The sequence below is a fragment of the Podarcis vaucheri genome (assembly GCF_965113315.1).
Source record: "Podarcis vaucheri genome assembly, chromosome: 2".
Lineage (NCBI taxonomy): Eukaryota > Metazoa > Chordata > Lepidosauria > Squamata > Lacertidae > Podarcis > Podarcis vaucheri.
Genome location: NC_138760.1, coordinates 77046069 through 77060715, shown reverse-complemented (window position 1 = coordinate 77060715; position 14647 = coordinate 77046069). Strand labels below are relative to the sequence as shown.

General features: G+C 48.4%; 1 protein-coding gene across 1 annotated transcript in view; it reads left to right on the top strand.

Annotated features, from left to right (window-relative positions):
* Positions 1–465: 465 nt before the first annotated feature.
* Positions 466–14647, top strand: part of LOC309526163 (uncharacterized protein) — a gene marked incomplete at its 3' end in the record, with an annotated part of 29347 nt that continues 15165 nt past the window's right edge. The window contains exons 1-4 of the mRNA XM_082212078.1: positions 466–620; positions 2695–3676; positions 7889–7978; positions 9805–10204. Of these exons, the coding sequence (XP_082068204.1) occupies positions 2750–3676; positions 7889–7978; positions 9805–10204 (1417 nt within the window). The 5' untranslated portion in view covers positions 466–620; positions 2695–2749. The remainder of the gene's footprint in view (positions 621–2694; positions 3677–7888; positions 7979–9804; positions 10205–14647) is intronic.

Sequence of the window (14647 nt, the reverse complement as noted above, 5' to 3'; positions counted from 1 at the left end):
TTGCGAAGAAGAGCTCTGAGTGGCTGGCAACTCAAGCCCCACTCCTCCATAAACCCATCGCCTTTTCCTGTAGAGGCTGGGGGTGGCCGGGGTGGGGGGGGGTGACTGCAACCGCCTTTGCTCACCGGGGTCTGCGAACTTGCTGGCACCTCGCCTACTACCATATTACATTCCACCCGACTGCCGAGATGTTCGCTTCCCTTTAAGAGGCAAAGCCACACTTGGCATACGGAAAGCAGCTGGATTGTACCAAGTGGCTCCGCTAGGCGGGGGAGCACTCACACCGAACAGTACTGAGGGGGCGGCGGAAACAACGCCATTTGCACCCGAGCGTTGCAAAATCAAAGTGTGCAAGGATATCAGCTCTCAAACGTCTTTCTCGGTTCTTGCTGCTCGCGCAAAAGTCCGCAGAAGGCTTGTTCCATGGTGTGCCCCTTCTCCCCCTTTCCTGAAATCGGCAATGGGCTGTCCCTCGCTCTGATCTTTTAAGGGAGAAGCGGACTTGCCGGAGAAGCGGGTGGGTGGTACTGGGCTCATGTGCCCTTTAAGTAGAGGCTCCTCTGCGCCCAGGAGGATATATTGCTTAAGCTGGCAAGGGGGGTGATAAGTTAAGTACCCAGGTGAGTTCGCACAGCGGGGGACCCAGAGAGCTTCCCCGCCCCCAGCCCCAGGACCGTAGGACAATGGAGATGCGGTTCGAGGAGCCCTCAGGGCTGGCTTAGAGTTGGCTGGCAAGGAGTGTCTGAAGTTGAGCAGGGAATCGGAGAGGAGGAGAAGGAGGTGTGTGTGTGTGTTTAGTGTGGTTTTTCCTAAAGTACTTTCTTTCTGCTTAGCTGTTCCTCTCTCGGGTCCCCTAGCGCATCTGTGCAGGGGCAAGTTTTTCTGCAAGACTGCAGATCGCTTTCCCTGCTTGGTTTGGCAAGCCTCCTAGTTGATGAAATGCCCTTTTGAGGAAGCCGAGCCAGTGAATGGAAAATATCTTTTTCTCTCTCGCTTGAACTTATTTCTTCCGGCCCCTTCCTATGTGCACCGCTTGAATATTTTGTGGCGAGTGATTCTGGTTTGCATTTTGGCTGAACATCACGGTTTCAAGCTACTTGCTTTTTAGTGGGCAGATTTTTTTGCGATCACGCTCGCTCGGAACTCGGAATATTTGGCTTGGTGTTTGCGTTAGCACGTGGAAGTGCTCTTCCATCTGTTCTGCTGACCCGGCTTCAGTAACTACTTGGGTCTTGATTTTCTTTTCTTTTCTAGCTAAGTTTTTCCACTTTTTGCTGCTGCCTGTTCTTCTAGCGTTGTCCGATTGCTGCAGTAACAGTCTTTAAAACGGTTTCTTCTTCTTTTTTTCTTCCAAAAGTGACTCTGTTAGTTCAGTTGCTGAAATCCACATTTCCCCACAACTCTTTCCTCTCAAATGCTATTTGATAGGGATTCTTTCTTTCTACCAAATAGTTCACCTTGTGAACTTTTCTGTGGGGGGGGGGACCCCCAAAACTTTAGAAGCTATGTTGTTCCTCATCAGGAAGATGTTAAGAGTGTATAATGGGGAAGCAAAATTTTGCAAACAGAGGATGACTTTCTTTTTAAAAAAATATTAAAATGGTGTTGATTTTGTTGATGTGTTGAAAGAGACAATACTGAATTTCATGTTAGGAAGGTAGGCATTTTGGTATAAATTTAAGAAAGTGCTCAGATATTGGAGGACCATCCTTTGCTGGGGAAGGCTTTAAATGCAGTTCTTTCAAAGTAGCTCTTGGACTCTCCTTCAGCAGTAGTGATAAGGGTCATCAAAGCTGAGGTCTCACTCCCTTGGCTTCCTTAGTGAAAAGCTTCTGCTGCCAGGGTTGTGATGGGCTAACTTCTCTGTTTACTTGCCCCATTTTCCTCCTGAGGCCAATGGTGCTTTTGTACAATCTGTATGCTTGTATAATGGCCCTTTCTCCCTCTAGGTCCACCAGTTAGTCTAGGGTTATGCTGATGACGGGCCTTCAGGGAAAAGAAAGCAGGAAGGTTCTCCTTAAGAACTGCCCTGTCTAGGAAGTATCTCTCAGTGCTGGCAGGCCTGAAGCCACTAAATAAACAGGCGGCTGGTTTTCTGGACACATGTGTCCCTGCATGCTGATTCTTGAGGCTCTGAGAACCTCTCTGCCAGGTTTTGCTCTGCTCTCCGCTGCTGTTTATTTGATTGTGCCTGCCATGCTTTTGCTAGACTCTGTAGACTTTTCCAACTCCCAGTCCTGTAGCAGATGGTGGGTTACACCAGATTGCAGACGGAGCTCTGGGAACTGGTACGAAAGTTGGAAAATAAAAGCATGTTGCCTGTTGAGATGCCACAGGTTTTTTTTTTAAAGGGGGTTGGGATCATAACAATAATAGCTAAATTCTGAACACTGCCACAGTCATTGTATACCAGATTAGGCCAGCTCTCTGGTGTGTGTGTGTGTTTCAATTCCCAATTAGCTCCCACCTTCTGAGTACGATAAAAACTAGTGGAGGGAGGAGTTTTACTGATAGAGATAAAAGTTCTGGTTGAGGAATTCTTTTTCCTTTGTTTCCAAAGAAGCATTTCATATGGCCGCCTTTAGCTTATCCTGTTGTACCAAGGAGCTTGCGCCTGGTCAAAAAGTGTAATTCTTTTTCCTTACTTTAGCATAACCACACATTTCTCTGCTCTTCTTGTGTCTTCTTTTGCAGGCCTTTGCTCTGCCTGTAACCTGCCAACACCTTGTCCCCAAACCACTTGGAGAGGATGCAGGGAAGCTCTGTGCTGGAAGTGACTTGGTTTGTGTTCCTGGTTGTGGCTGGCGCCCCTGGGCAGGACGAAGAGAAGCCCGCCTTCACCCCCATTCTCACCCGCAGGCCTTTCATTGTTGCTTGGAATGCGCCAACCGAGGAATGCAAGCCTCGCTATGGTGTCCAGCCAGATCTCAGCATCTTTGACGTCCATGCCTCGACCAATGAACTTTTTGTGGACCAGAACTTGACCATTTTCTATAAAGAGCGCCTGGGCCTCTATCCCTACTATGATGGGGGGAAGGCTGTGAATGGGGGTGTCCCCCAAAACAGCAATTTACAGCAGCATCGGAACCAACTGGAATCTAGTATTAGGAAATACATCCGCACTGAGACAAAGGAGGGGTTGGCTGTGATCGACTGGGAAGAGTGGAGACCCATCTGGGTCCGGAACTGGCAGTCGAAAGACATCTACCGCAATGTCTCCCGTTTACTTGTGAAGGCTCGGCAGCCTCACCTGCTGGAGGACCAGGTGAAGAAGGAGGCTCAGTATGAATTTGAGTCGTATGCCCGTGAGTTTATGAGCGAGACCTTGAGATACGCCAAGTACTATCGCCCCCGGCAGCTGTGGGGCTTCTACCTCTTCCCTGACTGCTACAACCACGACTACAGTAAGAACCAGGACAGCTACACAGGGTGCTGCCCAGATGTGGAGAAGTCACGCAACGACCATCTTTTCTGGCTTTGGAAGGAGAGCACTGCCCTTTACCCTTCCATCTACCTGGAGCAGGTGCTGGCCAACCACACAAATGGCCGCAAGTTTGTGAGGTCTCGGGTAGGAGAGGCCCTTCGCATCTCCCAGCAGCACCATGATAACTATAGCCTACCGGTCTTTGTCTACACCAGGCCCACCTATATACGCACACAGAATGTCCTAAGCGAGGTAAGAAAGCCTTTCCTATCTGGTAGATGTTACTCTGTTGGAATTGGGAAATAGCCAAGAATCCAGGGCCATTGGGGTTGGATTTCTGTCCCATGTAGAGGAGCAGTCTGAAGGACAGGTCAGCCCAGCTTGTGATCCACCCTCCCAAAAGGTAATCCACCAGCAATGTATGGCACTCTCCAGGGGTGTAATAAACTTTCTGGTGTGCTGTCTGCCTGAGACTGAAACAATGGGGCTAGGGTGGGAGGCTACTTGGCACTTAGCTGGCCACCAATACCTAGCTGGTGAGCTGCTTTTGCCTTCCTGGGTCAAACGTTGTTCAGACCTGTTATAGCAATAACTGAGATGCATTAGTTTGTGGTAATAACTGATAAGCACGATCAGATAAAGGCTGCTTATCAGAAGCTTTAATTAGGTCTCCAACTAAAGTTTTGTGGGCTGGGACTGCTCCCAGGAAGCACCTGTGAGCTGTGGTTTCTGTGGATTTGCTGTACAATGGGAGGTGGGAAAGGACTTCTCCTTTATCTTGGTCCTAAGCAAATTGACTTGATGTGTAATGGAAACTTAAGAAGTCTAGGGTGGGGCTGAGGAGGGAAGGAGGCAGCTGCTTCTGTCTGTCTCCCTCATCGGTTGTATGGCTGTGGCAGCACTGCTGCAAGAAAGTGCTGTTCTTTATGGGCATTTAATTCCCCTAGAAAGAATCATTAGTCTGGCATTTTGCCAAGGGCTTTCCTAAAGAATAGGGAGCCATTGGGCTGGATACATGTCCAGCCCATTGGGGACCACTGAGCTGGAGAAGTCGGAAGTTGCACCCCAAATTGTTCTTGTGGGTGGGCTTAGTTCTGGCGCACTGAAGCACACAGGGTTGGTAAGGGGATGTAGTCTATTGACCCAAGTTCTGTTGGCTTGAAGAGCATCCAGGCATGCCAACGTCAGAGTAGTCCTTTGCCATGGTGCCACAGCCTTTGGAGTGTAGATCTGTGCTGAAAGCCAAGCTGCATTGCTTCTGCTTCCTGCAGTTTCCCAAGGTAACTTCTGAGGCTACCAGGCACTGTAAGAAGCAGCAGGATCATGCAGATGCTCCCAAGGTCTGAGCACCACTGAGGCTAGTAGTGTCAGGATTGATGTGACTGGCTTGTCCATAGGCAAAAATGTACTATCTTCTGTCTTCTGCCTTGGCCCACACAACTTGGGAGTGAAAGCTTTCTGGGATAGTTGGTCCCTGTAACTGTATCGTAATCTGTAATCTATTGCAGTATGATTTCTGTTTCCCTCATATAGGAAAAAATTTCCCTTTCCTAGCTGGACTTACAGGAAGCAGCAGGAAGCAATGTAGTGTTAGTGATGTGGGGCCTTGGGGTGGGGGGAATCAAAGGCTCATTACTATTTCTGCAGCAGTGTCTCCAGTGACCTTAAGCCACATGATCAGCATGAAAGGGAAGCTTTTTTAGCCACTATGCTCCAAAGCTAAGCATTTTGGAACACCAAAAACACAAGGTGCCTGAGTTTCAAGAGAATGGTGTACAACAGGGGTCAGCAAACTTTTTCAGCAGGGGGCTGGTCCACTGTCCCTCAGACCTTGTGGGGGGTTGGACTATATTGGGGGGGGATAATGAACGAATTCCTATGCCCCACAAATAACCCAGAGATGCATTTTAAATAAAAGGATGCATTCTACTCATGTAAAAACATGCTGATTCCCGGGCCATCCGTGGGCTATATTTAGAAGGCAATTGGGCCGGATCCGGCCCCCAGGCCTTAGTTTGTCTACCCATGGTGTACAAGTTATGTTACATGTAATGAGACATTATGAAAAACACAACTAAGTTACTCTGAAAGATATTGGAGCACTCCAAATCATTTCCCAAGTATGTGTACAGAAAACAGAAGATTTAGCTGGAAAGTGTTTTATTGCAGCACATCCCCAGTTATTGTTATTTTATCATTATAAGATTGTAGTATAATCTTAGAAGGTGTGTGGCTGGGACTACCATAAAGAGACCCGTCACTTCTGAGTTTGCTACTTACAATAGGAAACGCACTTAAGCTTCAGGGTGGGGGATTTCCTTCCAGAGTTTCTGACCTTGCACATCACTGGGCTCTGTGATGAGTTTTAAGACTGGACTGCTTCTATCTTGCCTTGGCTGGGGTGGGGGAAGTTTCCAAAACAGAATTTTCAGCTGCCCTCACACAACTGGACTTCAGCAATCAGGAGTGCCAGCTTGGCCCCGCAACTGTGGGTGCCCGGGGCCATGGGTGCCATGCAATGTGCATGGCCCTGGCATTGAAATTTGTGGGTGCCCAGCCCCTTCAAGGGGAATTTTGTGGGTACTCGGGCACCCAGGGCCCCAGAGAGTTGGCACCTATGTCAGCAGTTGCACCTTGCAGATCCGCTGTTTGGAGAAGCAGAGGTGGGCATGATACCTGCATGCACCTTGGGTCTTTCTCTCTTTGAGATCTTAACTTGGTTTCATGCTCTACCTCTAACCAAAGGCAAGAGCAACTTTACAGCTGAGCATTTTGGAAAAAAATAATAATCTGTGGCCAGTGGTGAGTTCTAGAGCCTCAAAAATGCAACCCTTGCTTGTTATGTGGCTGACTTTGCCCATGGATAGAGTGGAAGTTAGTGAATGGAGGTTTTTATCCCTGCTACTTAGGAATCATTCAGATGTGCTCTGAAAGTAAGCAGTGTAAGTGAAACGCTAATTAAAATGACAAACTTCATACATGTTTAGGCAAGGGGTAGTAACGCCCAAGCTTTATATTTTTTAAAAGGAGTTCTTGCTCCTTCTTGGTCGGCAACAGTCATTGATAATAAAATGGCAGCTTTAACTACACATGCCTAAAGGCCTATTCATCCATAGAATACAATTATCAGTTCCATTCCTCACCCAACCCCTTCAGGTCTGAGGATGATCTCTGCATTTGGTGTAGCGTGATTTGTCCTGGTTGTCTGTACTCTACCGGAGGCATGTTCACACATCTGCCTGAAAATGTAGATGCTGAAAGTGAGGATGGGGACAAGCCCTGCCTCCAAGGACCTTGTGCATGTCTCACTGTGTCCCTGATCTTGCCCATGTTGCATTGGGAAGTGCCCATTGAATGAAAGTAAATCCTCCATGTAATTGGGGCTGTGCTTTACCATTGTTCTGTCTACTATCAGATCATTGTTCAGTCTGGCTCAGTACTACCTTCATGAACTGGCAGCCGCTCTCCAGATTTTCGGGTGGCGGGGCATTCCCAATCCTTCGTGGAACTTTCTGGCCTACCAACACCAGGTGACACCTGTTTTGGTGTGTGGTGCATGTGCATTGACAGATGGCAAATGTAAGAGGTGGCAATGATTTTAACTTAAGATAATTTACCACCTTACACTCTTTCTGTATCTTCAGATTCTTGAGAGATTGCATGTAGAGAGGTTTTGGCCCTGCCCACTGCAAGTGTGTGGCCCTAACAGATTACTTCCATGGAACACGGGTGGCACTGTAGTCTAAACCACTGAGCATCTTGGGCTTGCCAGTCAGAAGGTTGGCGGTTCAAATCCCGACAATGGGGTGAGCTCCTGGTACAATGTCCCAGCTCCTGCCAACCTAGCCGTTTGAAAGCACACCAGTGTGAGTAGATAAATAGGTACTGCTGCAGCAGAAAGGTAAGCAGCGTTTCCGTGCACCCTGGTTTTCGTTACAGTGTTCCATTGCACCAGAAGCGGTTTAGTCATGCTGGCCATATGACACGGAAAGCTGTCTGTGGTCAAACGCTGGCTCCCTCGGCCTGAATGTGAGATGAGCGCCACAACCCCATAGCTGCCTTTGACTGGACTTAACCGTCCAGGGGTTCTTTACCTTTTTACCTTTACCTTACTTCCATGGGAACAAAGCCTTCAAGGGCAGGGGGGCAGGCAGTCCCCCATCCATTTCCTCCACAGCACCAACAAGAAACTCCCTCCCACATGTTGGCCAGGCAAGGCTTTCACCTCTTTTCATCAGTCTGAAATGTTGCTTTTATCTGACAGTGTGTATTTTTTGCGTATCTCTCCATCATAATGCTGAAACTGGTGTTAAAAGGCACCCCCTTTTACTATATAATAAGGAACAGTCATAATACAGCAACCGGAACAGCTTCTATCCATTATTGAGCTAGAGAGTATCCTACTAATCTCCTAATATTCTGTATCTGTACTAACTGTGGAACTACCTGGATGTTTCTTTCCAGAAAGACTTGATCTCCACCATCGGGGAGAGTGCTGCTCTGGGGGTAGCTGGTACGATCTTCTGGGGAGATGCAGAGAACACTAAAAGTCGGGTATGTATGTTTCCGCACCAGCCCCAGAGAGACAAGCCTAGTGGGAACTTCTTTCAGATAAAACGGCTCTTCGATCTCACTTCTGCCAAGAGCATGTCAGGGCCTGTCTTAATTCAGCAGGCAACCCTCTTAGTGGAGCTACTTCTGCAATTTGTTCAGTTTAGCAGCTCAGCATCAGCACAGCCTCTTTTTGGTGGGCTGTCGGGGGAAGAGGCTTGTGTTGAAAAAGATACTGGCAACACCTGGAAGTTGCTGAATGCCGGAAAACCCCAGAAAGGCCCTCTAGGGAACACTGGTGGTCTCAGGTGTGGGACAAATGGACTTTCTAGACATCTAACATACTACCACAGAGTAATAAGAGGCATGGCAAGACATGATAAATTTGACAGAATTTTGTTTCCCTCTAAGCTTTATTAATAGGTCAAGTGCAAATTGTAGTCCCCTGGCAACTCATGACTCCCAAGGGAGTGGCTATTTCATGTCTCCCTGAAAAGATCTAGCTTTTTTTGTATTATGGCTGGTATTGTTTCTCTTTACTGCCATTGCTTTATTTTCAATCCCAGATCCTGTGTTGCCTGTTACATGCTGCACCATTTATTATTTTAACCAATACATACATACACATACATGCATAGATAGATAGATAGATAGATAGATAGATGATAGATAGATGATAGATGATAGATAGATAGATACTGTCAATCCAACGACCACCTGGTACTAGAGGGAGAAGGGTGGCTTTTGACTACTAATGGCGTTTTGCTTTGAGGGGTACAAAGACACTCTTCCTTGGAGCTTTGCTACTTTGTCCAAGGGGGCATGGTCCCCACCAAAGGCCTCCATAGCACTTCCTTGTATTGAATTCAACTAGTTGCCATACCAGGGTTGATACCAAGCATATGCATCATTTCCTAAAAAGATGGAACCATAGATACCCCCTTTGGTGTCCAGAGTACATAATGGGCAATAACTGCTTTCAGTGTAAATAGTAGAGATTGAGGCTGTACACAACTCGAGCCTTTCGGTCTTGAGGAAGGCCTCCTTGTGCTGTGAAAGTCCTAGCCTAAACCCTAATAGCTGCAGGTAGCCATATTGAGCTGTCAATACTGCCTTTATAGTGGCCTTCAAGCACCGTGTTTAGCAAAGCAGCGCTGGGAACAGTTCTTCCAAGTTTCCTGCAAGGATGTGAAGCAACCGTACAGACTACTATGGGGATTGTGTCATCCGGATCTGATGTCTTAAGTCTTTTCAGTCATCCTATTGAAAGAGGGAAGTGATAAATTCCCATTACCAAATAGAGCCCCATCTGTTCATGCATTATTCATATGTAGGGCATGTCAGCAGAGGGGGCTGGGCTTTTGGCCTCCTCCATCGGACCTTCTTCCTCCATGACTGGATGTCCTGACTGCATGCAGCCCCTTTGCACAAGCAGGTGCTCATGCTCTGAATTTTCTCTGTAGACGAAGTCAGGTGCAAGCTGAGGTGGTTGTAGACCTGGGTTCAGCACTTGGAAGCATGGGACCGCACAGAAATGCTCCACACATAAGTAATGTATTATTAGGGTTTAGGAAAGGGAAAAATATTGACCAAGGCAGAAACCCTATGCATGCTTACCAAGAAGTAAGCTCCATGGAAATAAATGGAATTTACTCTCAGATATGAATTTTGACTCAGAAATCTAAACTGCTGGATTGCGGGATGGATGGATAGATGCTTCCATTGGACCTTCTTGCATCAGGGATTCAGTAAGAGCAAAATCTCACCACCTGGCTGTAGCTGCTGGTCTCCCAGTTCCTGTTGCTAATTTTGAATCCTCTCCTCTGCAGGAAACGTGCCAGCTGATAAAAAACTACATAGAGGAAGGCCTTGGCCGTTACATCGTCAACGTGACCACAGCTGCAGAACTCTGCAGCCACACTCTGTGCAGCGGCCACGGGCGCTGCCGGCGCATTTTCAGCAACACTGACGTCTTCTTGCATCTCAACCCAGCCAGCTTCGAGATCCACCGCAACGCTCCCGGGCAGGGCAAGCGGCTGTTTGAGGCCACAGGGAACTTCTCTCAGGATGACACTGCCTTCCTCAAGGCCCACTTCCAGTGCCACTGTTACCAGGGATGGCACGGGAAAGGATGCAAGGAGCAGCTGAACCCTCCTGGGGGCGGCCCCTATCTTCGCAGTAACCTGGGACTCCAGTTGCTGATAACTCTCTGTCTGCTGGCCTGCTTGCACTAGGCTGCCTCCAACTGGAATCTCTGCGGCCGCAAACTAGTTCCTGGTGCAGCAGGCAATGGTGATAGGCAGAAAGGGAGAAATAAGAGCCGCCAGCCTCTCGTTTTTATATATATATATTTCTTTAGCAGTGATGTAGCAGACCTACTATTTAAGAGACTGTCCTACCTCTCCCATCTGTGCCACTGGCCCTTTAAGGGGCAAAAAAGTGAAAAAGGACATTCCCCCCACTGACAGTATTTCTGTGCGCAGGCAGATGGGTGACTGGAGGCGAGGACTGGCAAAGGTAGGGGGCTGCCATGAGGCCTCGCCTCTCCTGCCTTTCCCTTGCTGTCCAGAAGTATCTCCAACACAGGAGTCGATTTGGTGCCTTGGGTTAGCTACCCAAACAGAAGCAGGAATTTGAGGGTGGGGAAAGTTGTCGAAGGGTAGCCTGGGGGAGGGAGGAATGGGTGCCCACATTCGGCATTCTTTTGGGAGAGGATTAGGGAGAGGGGTGCTTGGCTCTTCTGTTGTAAGGAGGGAGGGGGACACGGTTAGAAAATGGGAGTCCTGGAGCCTGCTTAGGCCTCAGGAGAGGTGTGATGGGTTTGGTGGAGCTGCTGTAGTGAGGAGAAAATTGCTGCTGTTTAAAACATGCCTCTTTAGGATAGCCGATAGAGAAGGAGAGAAAGCATTGCCCAGCCAGTGGGGTTTAACCTAGAGAGTAGAAAAGGCTCTGGTGGCGAAAATGCCCTTTGCTGACCGACTGGGTGGGCGGGCAAACAACATTTGTATTGCTCTGAGAAGGGCAGCCATGGGGTGTGGGAGTGCCATGCCCCCGATCTGTGTGTGGCCGGTGCTGAGTTGGTGCCCTGCATCCGTTACAGGAAAACCAAAAAAGTTTTACCTCAGAATTAAAGACACACCGAGAAAACGTAATTGGCGTTCTGCATTGTGTGTTGGGAGCTTGCTTCGTTGCCCCGAGGGGCCCTTCATGCCATTCCTCCTTGCCAATAAGGAGGCTCCAGCTGTGAGTGGTATTTGCCTTCAGACCCCAATAAAACCTTGGCCGGCTTTTCATTAACACCTCCCCCCATCGTGTGTGGCTTTGTCCTTCTCACCACAGAACTGTGGCTCTGGCCAGTGCTGGTCACCCTCCTGTGGCCATCCCTGAGTAGCTGCGCCTGAACCAGGTCAGCAATTCCCTCAGCTCTTTTCGTTTCGGATGCGGCCAGAGAGTCTGGAGACCCCCAATGAAAGAGGCCTGTTGCTGCTGCGGCTGCACCCCCTCCCCTTCTGCTGTTTGTACAGATGCCATATGCCAGCCTCGCCTTCAACTCTCCTTCCCAGTGTTGCTCTTTGTCTCTACTGGAGCAGCAAGGGGCTGCCTCTCCTTGTCCGGACTTCCTGCTCCTTGTAATTAAGTCAACGAGTTTTGGCTGGCAAAGCCAAGCAGTTGCCAAAGTGGAAGGAACACTGGGTGTCTCTGTCAGGGTCATGTGTCCTGCACAGGAGAGGGAGAGGCTGCAGGCAGGGGCGGGGCCTGACTGCCATTGTGTTCCTTTTCTCCCAAAGCAGCCGTGTTTCTCCTTGCTTCTCTTACAGTCGATGGAGGACCTTCTCTGTTTGCCATACAGGGCTCACCCCCAAGCCACACCCCCTCCCCCTAGGCCTTCCTCTCCCACTGGTTGTGCTCTGCACCCTCTGTTGTTTTCGCCTGCCTATTCTTTGAACTCTGATGATACCTCTTGCTTCGCTGGATGGAAGACAGAGCAACCTGATCTTTGGGCTGGTTGAGCTTTCCCACCCCCTGATATTAGGAGTGTATCTAGTTTTCTTTGGCTGCTTGTTTCTTGGCTGATCCTGACTTGTTCATCTCTAAAAGCGATGGAAGAGGCTGGGGATCTGTAGAAAACAAGCTTGGAAATACTGAACCAAATTGTGGTGCTTCATGGGGTTGTCTTCTGTGAGGGGGGATTGCTGCTGTTTTGGAAGGCAGCTAAGAGGCACCTTGGGCTGACTTGGGGAACAGGCAGGTAGAGCTGTGTCAAACTTGCAGCCTGTTTTCTTATCTGCCCTTCAGCTGCCTGTGATCAAATTGGTGTTGAGAACACAGGGAGCTGCCTCGTACTGAACCAGGTCAGTGGGTTATTTTGCCCAGTACTATTAACCCACTCGTATTGTCAAGCAGTTGGCAGCAGCCAACCTCTTTGTTCTGTTTACCAAAACGTTTTCCAGCAATACATCCAGTTAAGCGATTGAGCTGAGAAATGCTATGATCTGACCCTGGAGCCTCCAGCGCCTGTTTTGTAACTCTGAGCTACAACTCCTCCCTGCTTTCTGCCCAGGGGTTGGGCTGCAGGTCATCTTCTGCCAAGGGCATGGGGTTTATTGAAATGAAATTCCTGATGTGAGTGGATATTATTTGTTTCATGGTGAAGGAAAAACTTCACTGATCCTCTTGCACATAAAATGCCTCTTGCTACGGCGCCTAAGATGTTTCTCTTGAGAGCAGGCATCTCCATGTGGCTGCATGCTCTCCTCTGCGGTGGCTCTTGGTAGGCTAGTTTTTCTGCCTACTGTAAGTCAGCCTTATGCCTGGCCACTGGCCATGTTGCCTCAGGCTGGTTGTTGGGATCCAGCAAAATCTGGAAGGGCACAGGTTCACCATCCCTGGTGTAGAAACAGTGTGTGTTGTCCACATGCTCTTCTAGGTGAACTGGAAAGTGCACTGGACTTGCCACCCTACCTAAAACTCCCACCTTAAGACTTCCAGAAATAATGACATCTTGTCCACAAAGGTGAACAGTCCCTGGGCACAGAAGAATGCAAGATGACTCTGGGGTGGGCTGTGGTTCTTGCATTTCCTTGGAGAATGTTTTTTTAATTGTGAGAAGAGGCACAAGCCAGCTTTAAATCACAGAATTAAGAGGCGTGTACATGTCCAGTGCTATAAATATGAGCATTCCTCTGCTAGCTGAGTTCAGCCAGGGGTGCTGCTGTTCACTGCACACACACATTTTGATTAGAGACAATCTGGGGAAGCAAGGAGGTACACAGCTCTTCATTTGTTTGTTTTTTTGTCCTTTGAGGTCTTTATCTCATTGCCCCCAGGAGCCTCATAAAACGTGATGCCATATACTTAAGAGCATAAAGGGCAAGTAGGTGCTTGAAAAAAGGCATAAGATCATGGGTAGACAAACTAAGGCCCGGGGGCTGGATCTGGCCCAATCGCCTTCTCAATCCGGCCAGCGGATGGTCTGGGAATCAGCGTGTTTTTACATGAGTAGAATGTGTCCTTTTATTTAAAATGCATTTCTGGGTTATTTGTGGGGCATAGGAATTCGTTCATCCTCCCCCCAAAAAATGTACTCTGGCCCCCCACAAGGTCTGAGGGACAGTGGACTGGCCTCCTGCTGAAAACGTTTGCTGACCCCTGCGTAAGATTAATCTCCACAGATACGGTTCAGATAACTGGGGCAATTAAGCATCCGATTAGACTGCTATTTGGGAAAGGGAAAACAGGACCTATAACATAGCATAGGAATTTTTCTGGGGGTGGGCACAAAGTAAAATGCTGAAATGAGGGAGCAAGCTAATTCCCTCCCCCCCAAAAATGAGAAGAGTGTCTGTACACTTTGTCTCATCTCATGTCCTATTATTGCTAGAAACTTTTATTTTTTTAAAAAAAATCAAAGTGGGTGATAATATTTGTGACAGTATGCACGAGGACGCTTTGTCCAGAGAGGCAAATCTAGTCCACTTGTTTCTTTAGACAAATGTGTGAGCTGGGGGATGAGGGAGGTTGGTCTGTTCCCCACCCTTTGCCTGAAAACCAGGAGTGCACAAGTTCTCCATCGTAGCTTTGGAAAAACAAGGAATATCGCTCCCTTGGGGGTCCCTGTTAAAACATCTACTGTGCTAGGGTCAGTGCTGAACGTCCTCCTGCTTTCCGTTCAGTAGGAGAGCGCCCCCTAGTGCCACAAAGGGAGCCAGCAAATCAAAGCTCAGTTCCTATCTCCCTAGGAGGGCAGAGTGTTGCACAACAATTGCCAGTGCTGCTTATGTGGGCAGTTATCTGTAGTTTCTTTCAAAAGCCACAACCAATGCAAGCCTTGGCTTGTCCTTGTGTTTGATTTCCCCAGAATATATACCAGCCCACGGCTGATCTGGTGGCAGGCTGCCATTTCTTTCCCCTCTCTAAATCTTTTTCCCAGGATCGAACATGTTTTCTCCCTTCCTCTTCTTGCTTTTTGATGTGCTCCCTTTCTCAGCCTTTCATGGCTTTCCCCACACACATTTCCATATATTCAAGACACTGGAACAGAAAGCATTTCCCCTGTTTTATTCTCTCTTTTGTCACATTGATTGCACGGTTCCCTCTCTGAGTCTGGAATATGCTTTGTGCTGTCAAGTTCCACCTCTACTTGTCGTAGTCAGGCAGAAACTAGTTGTCTTT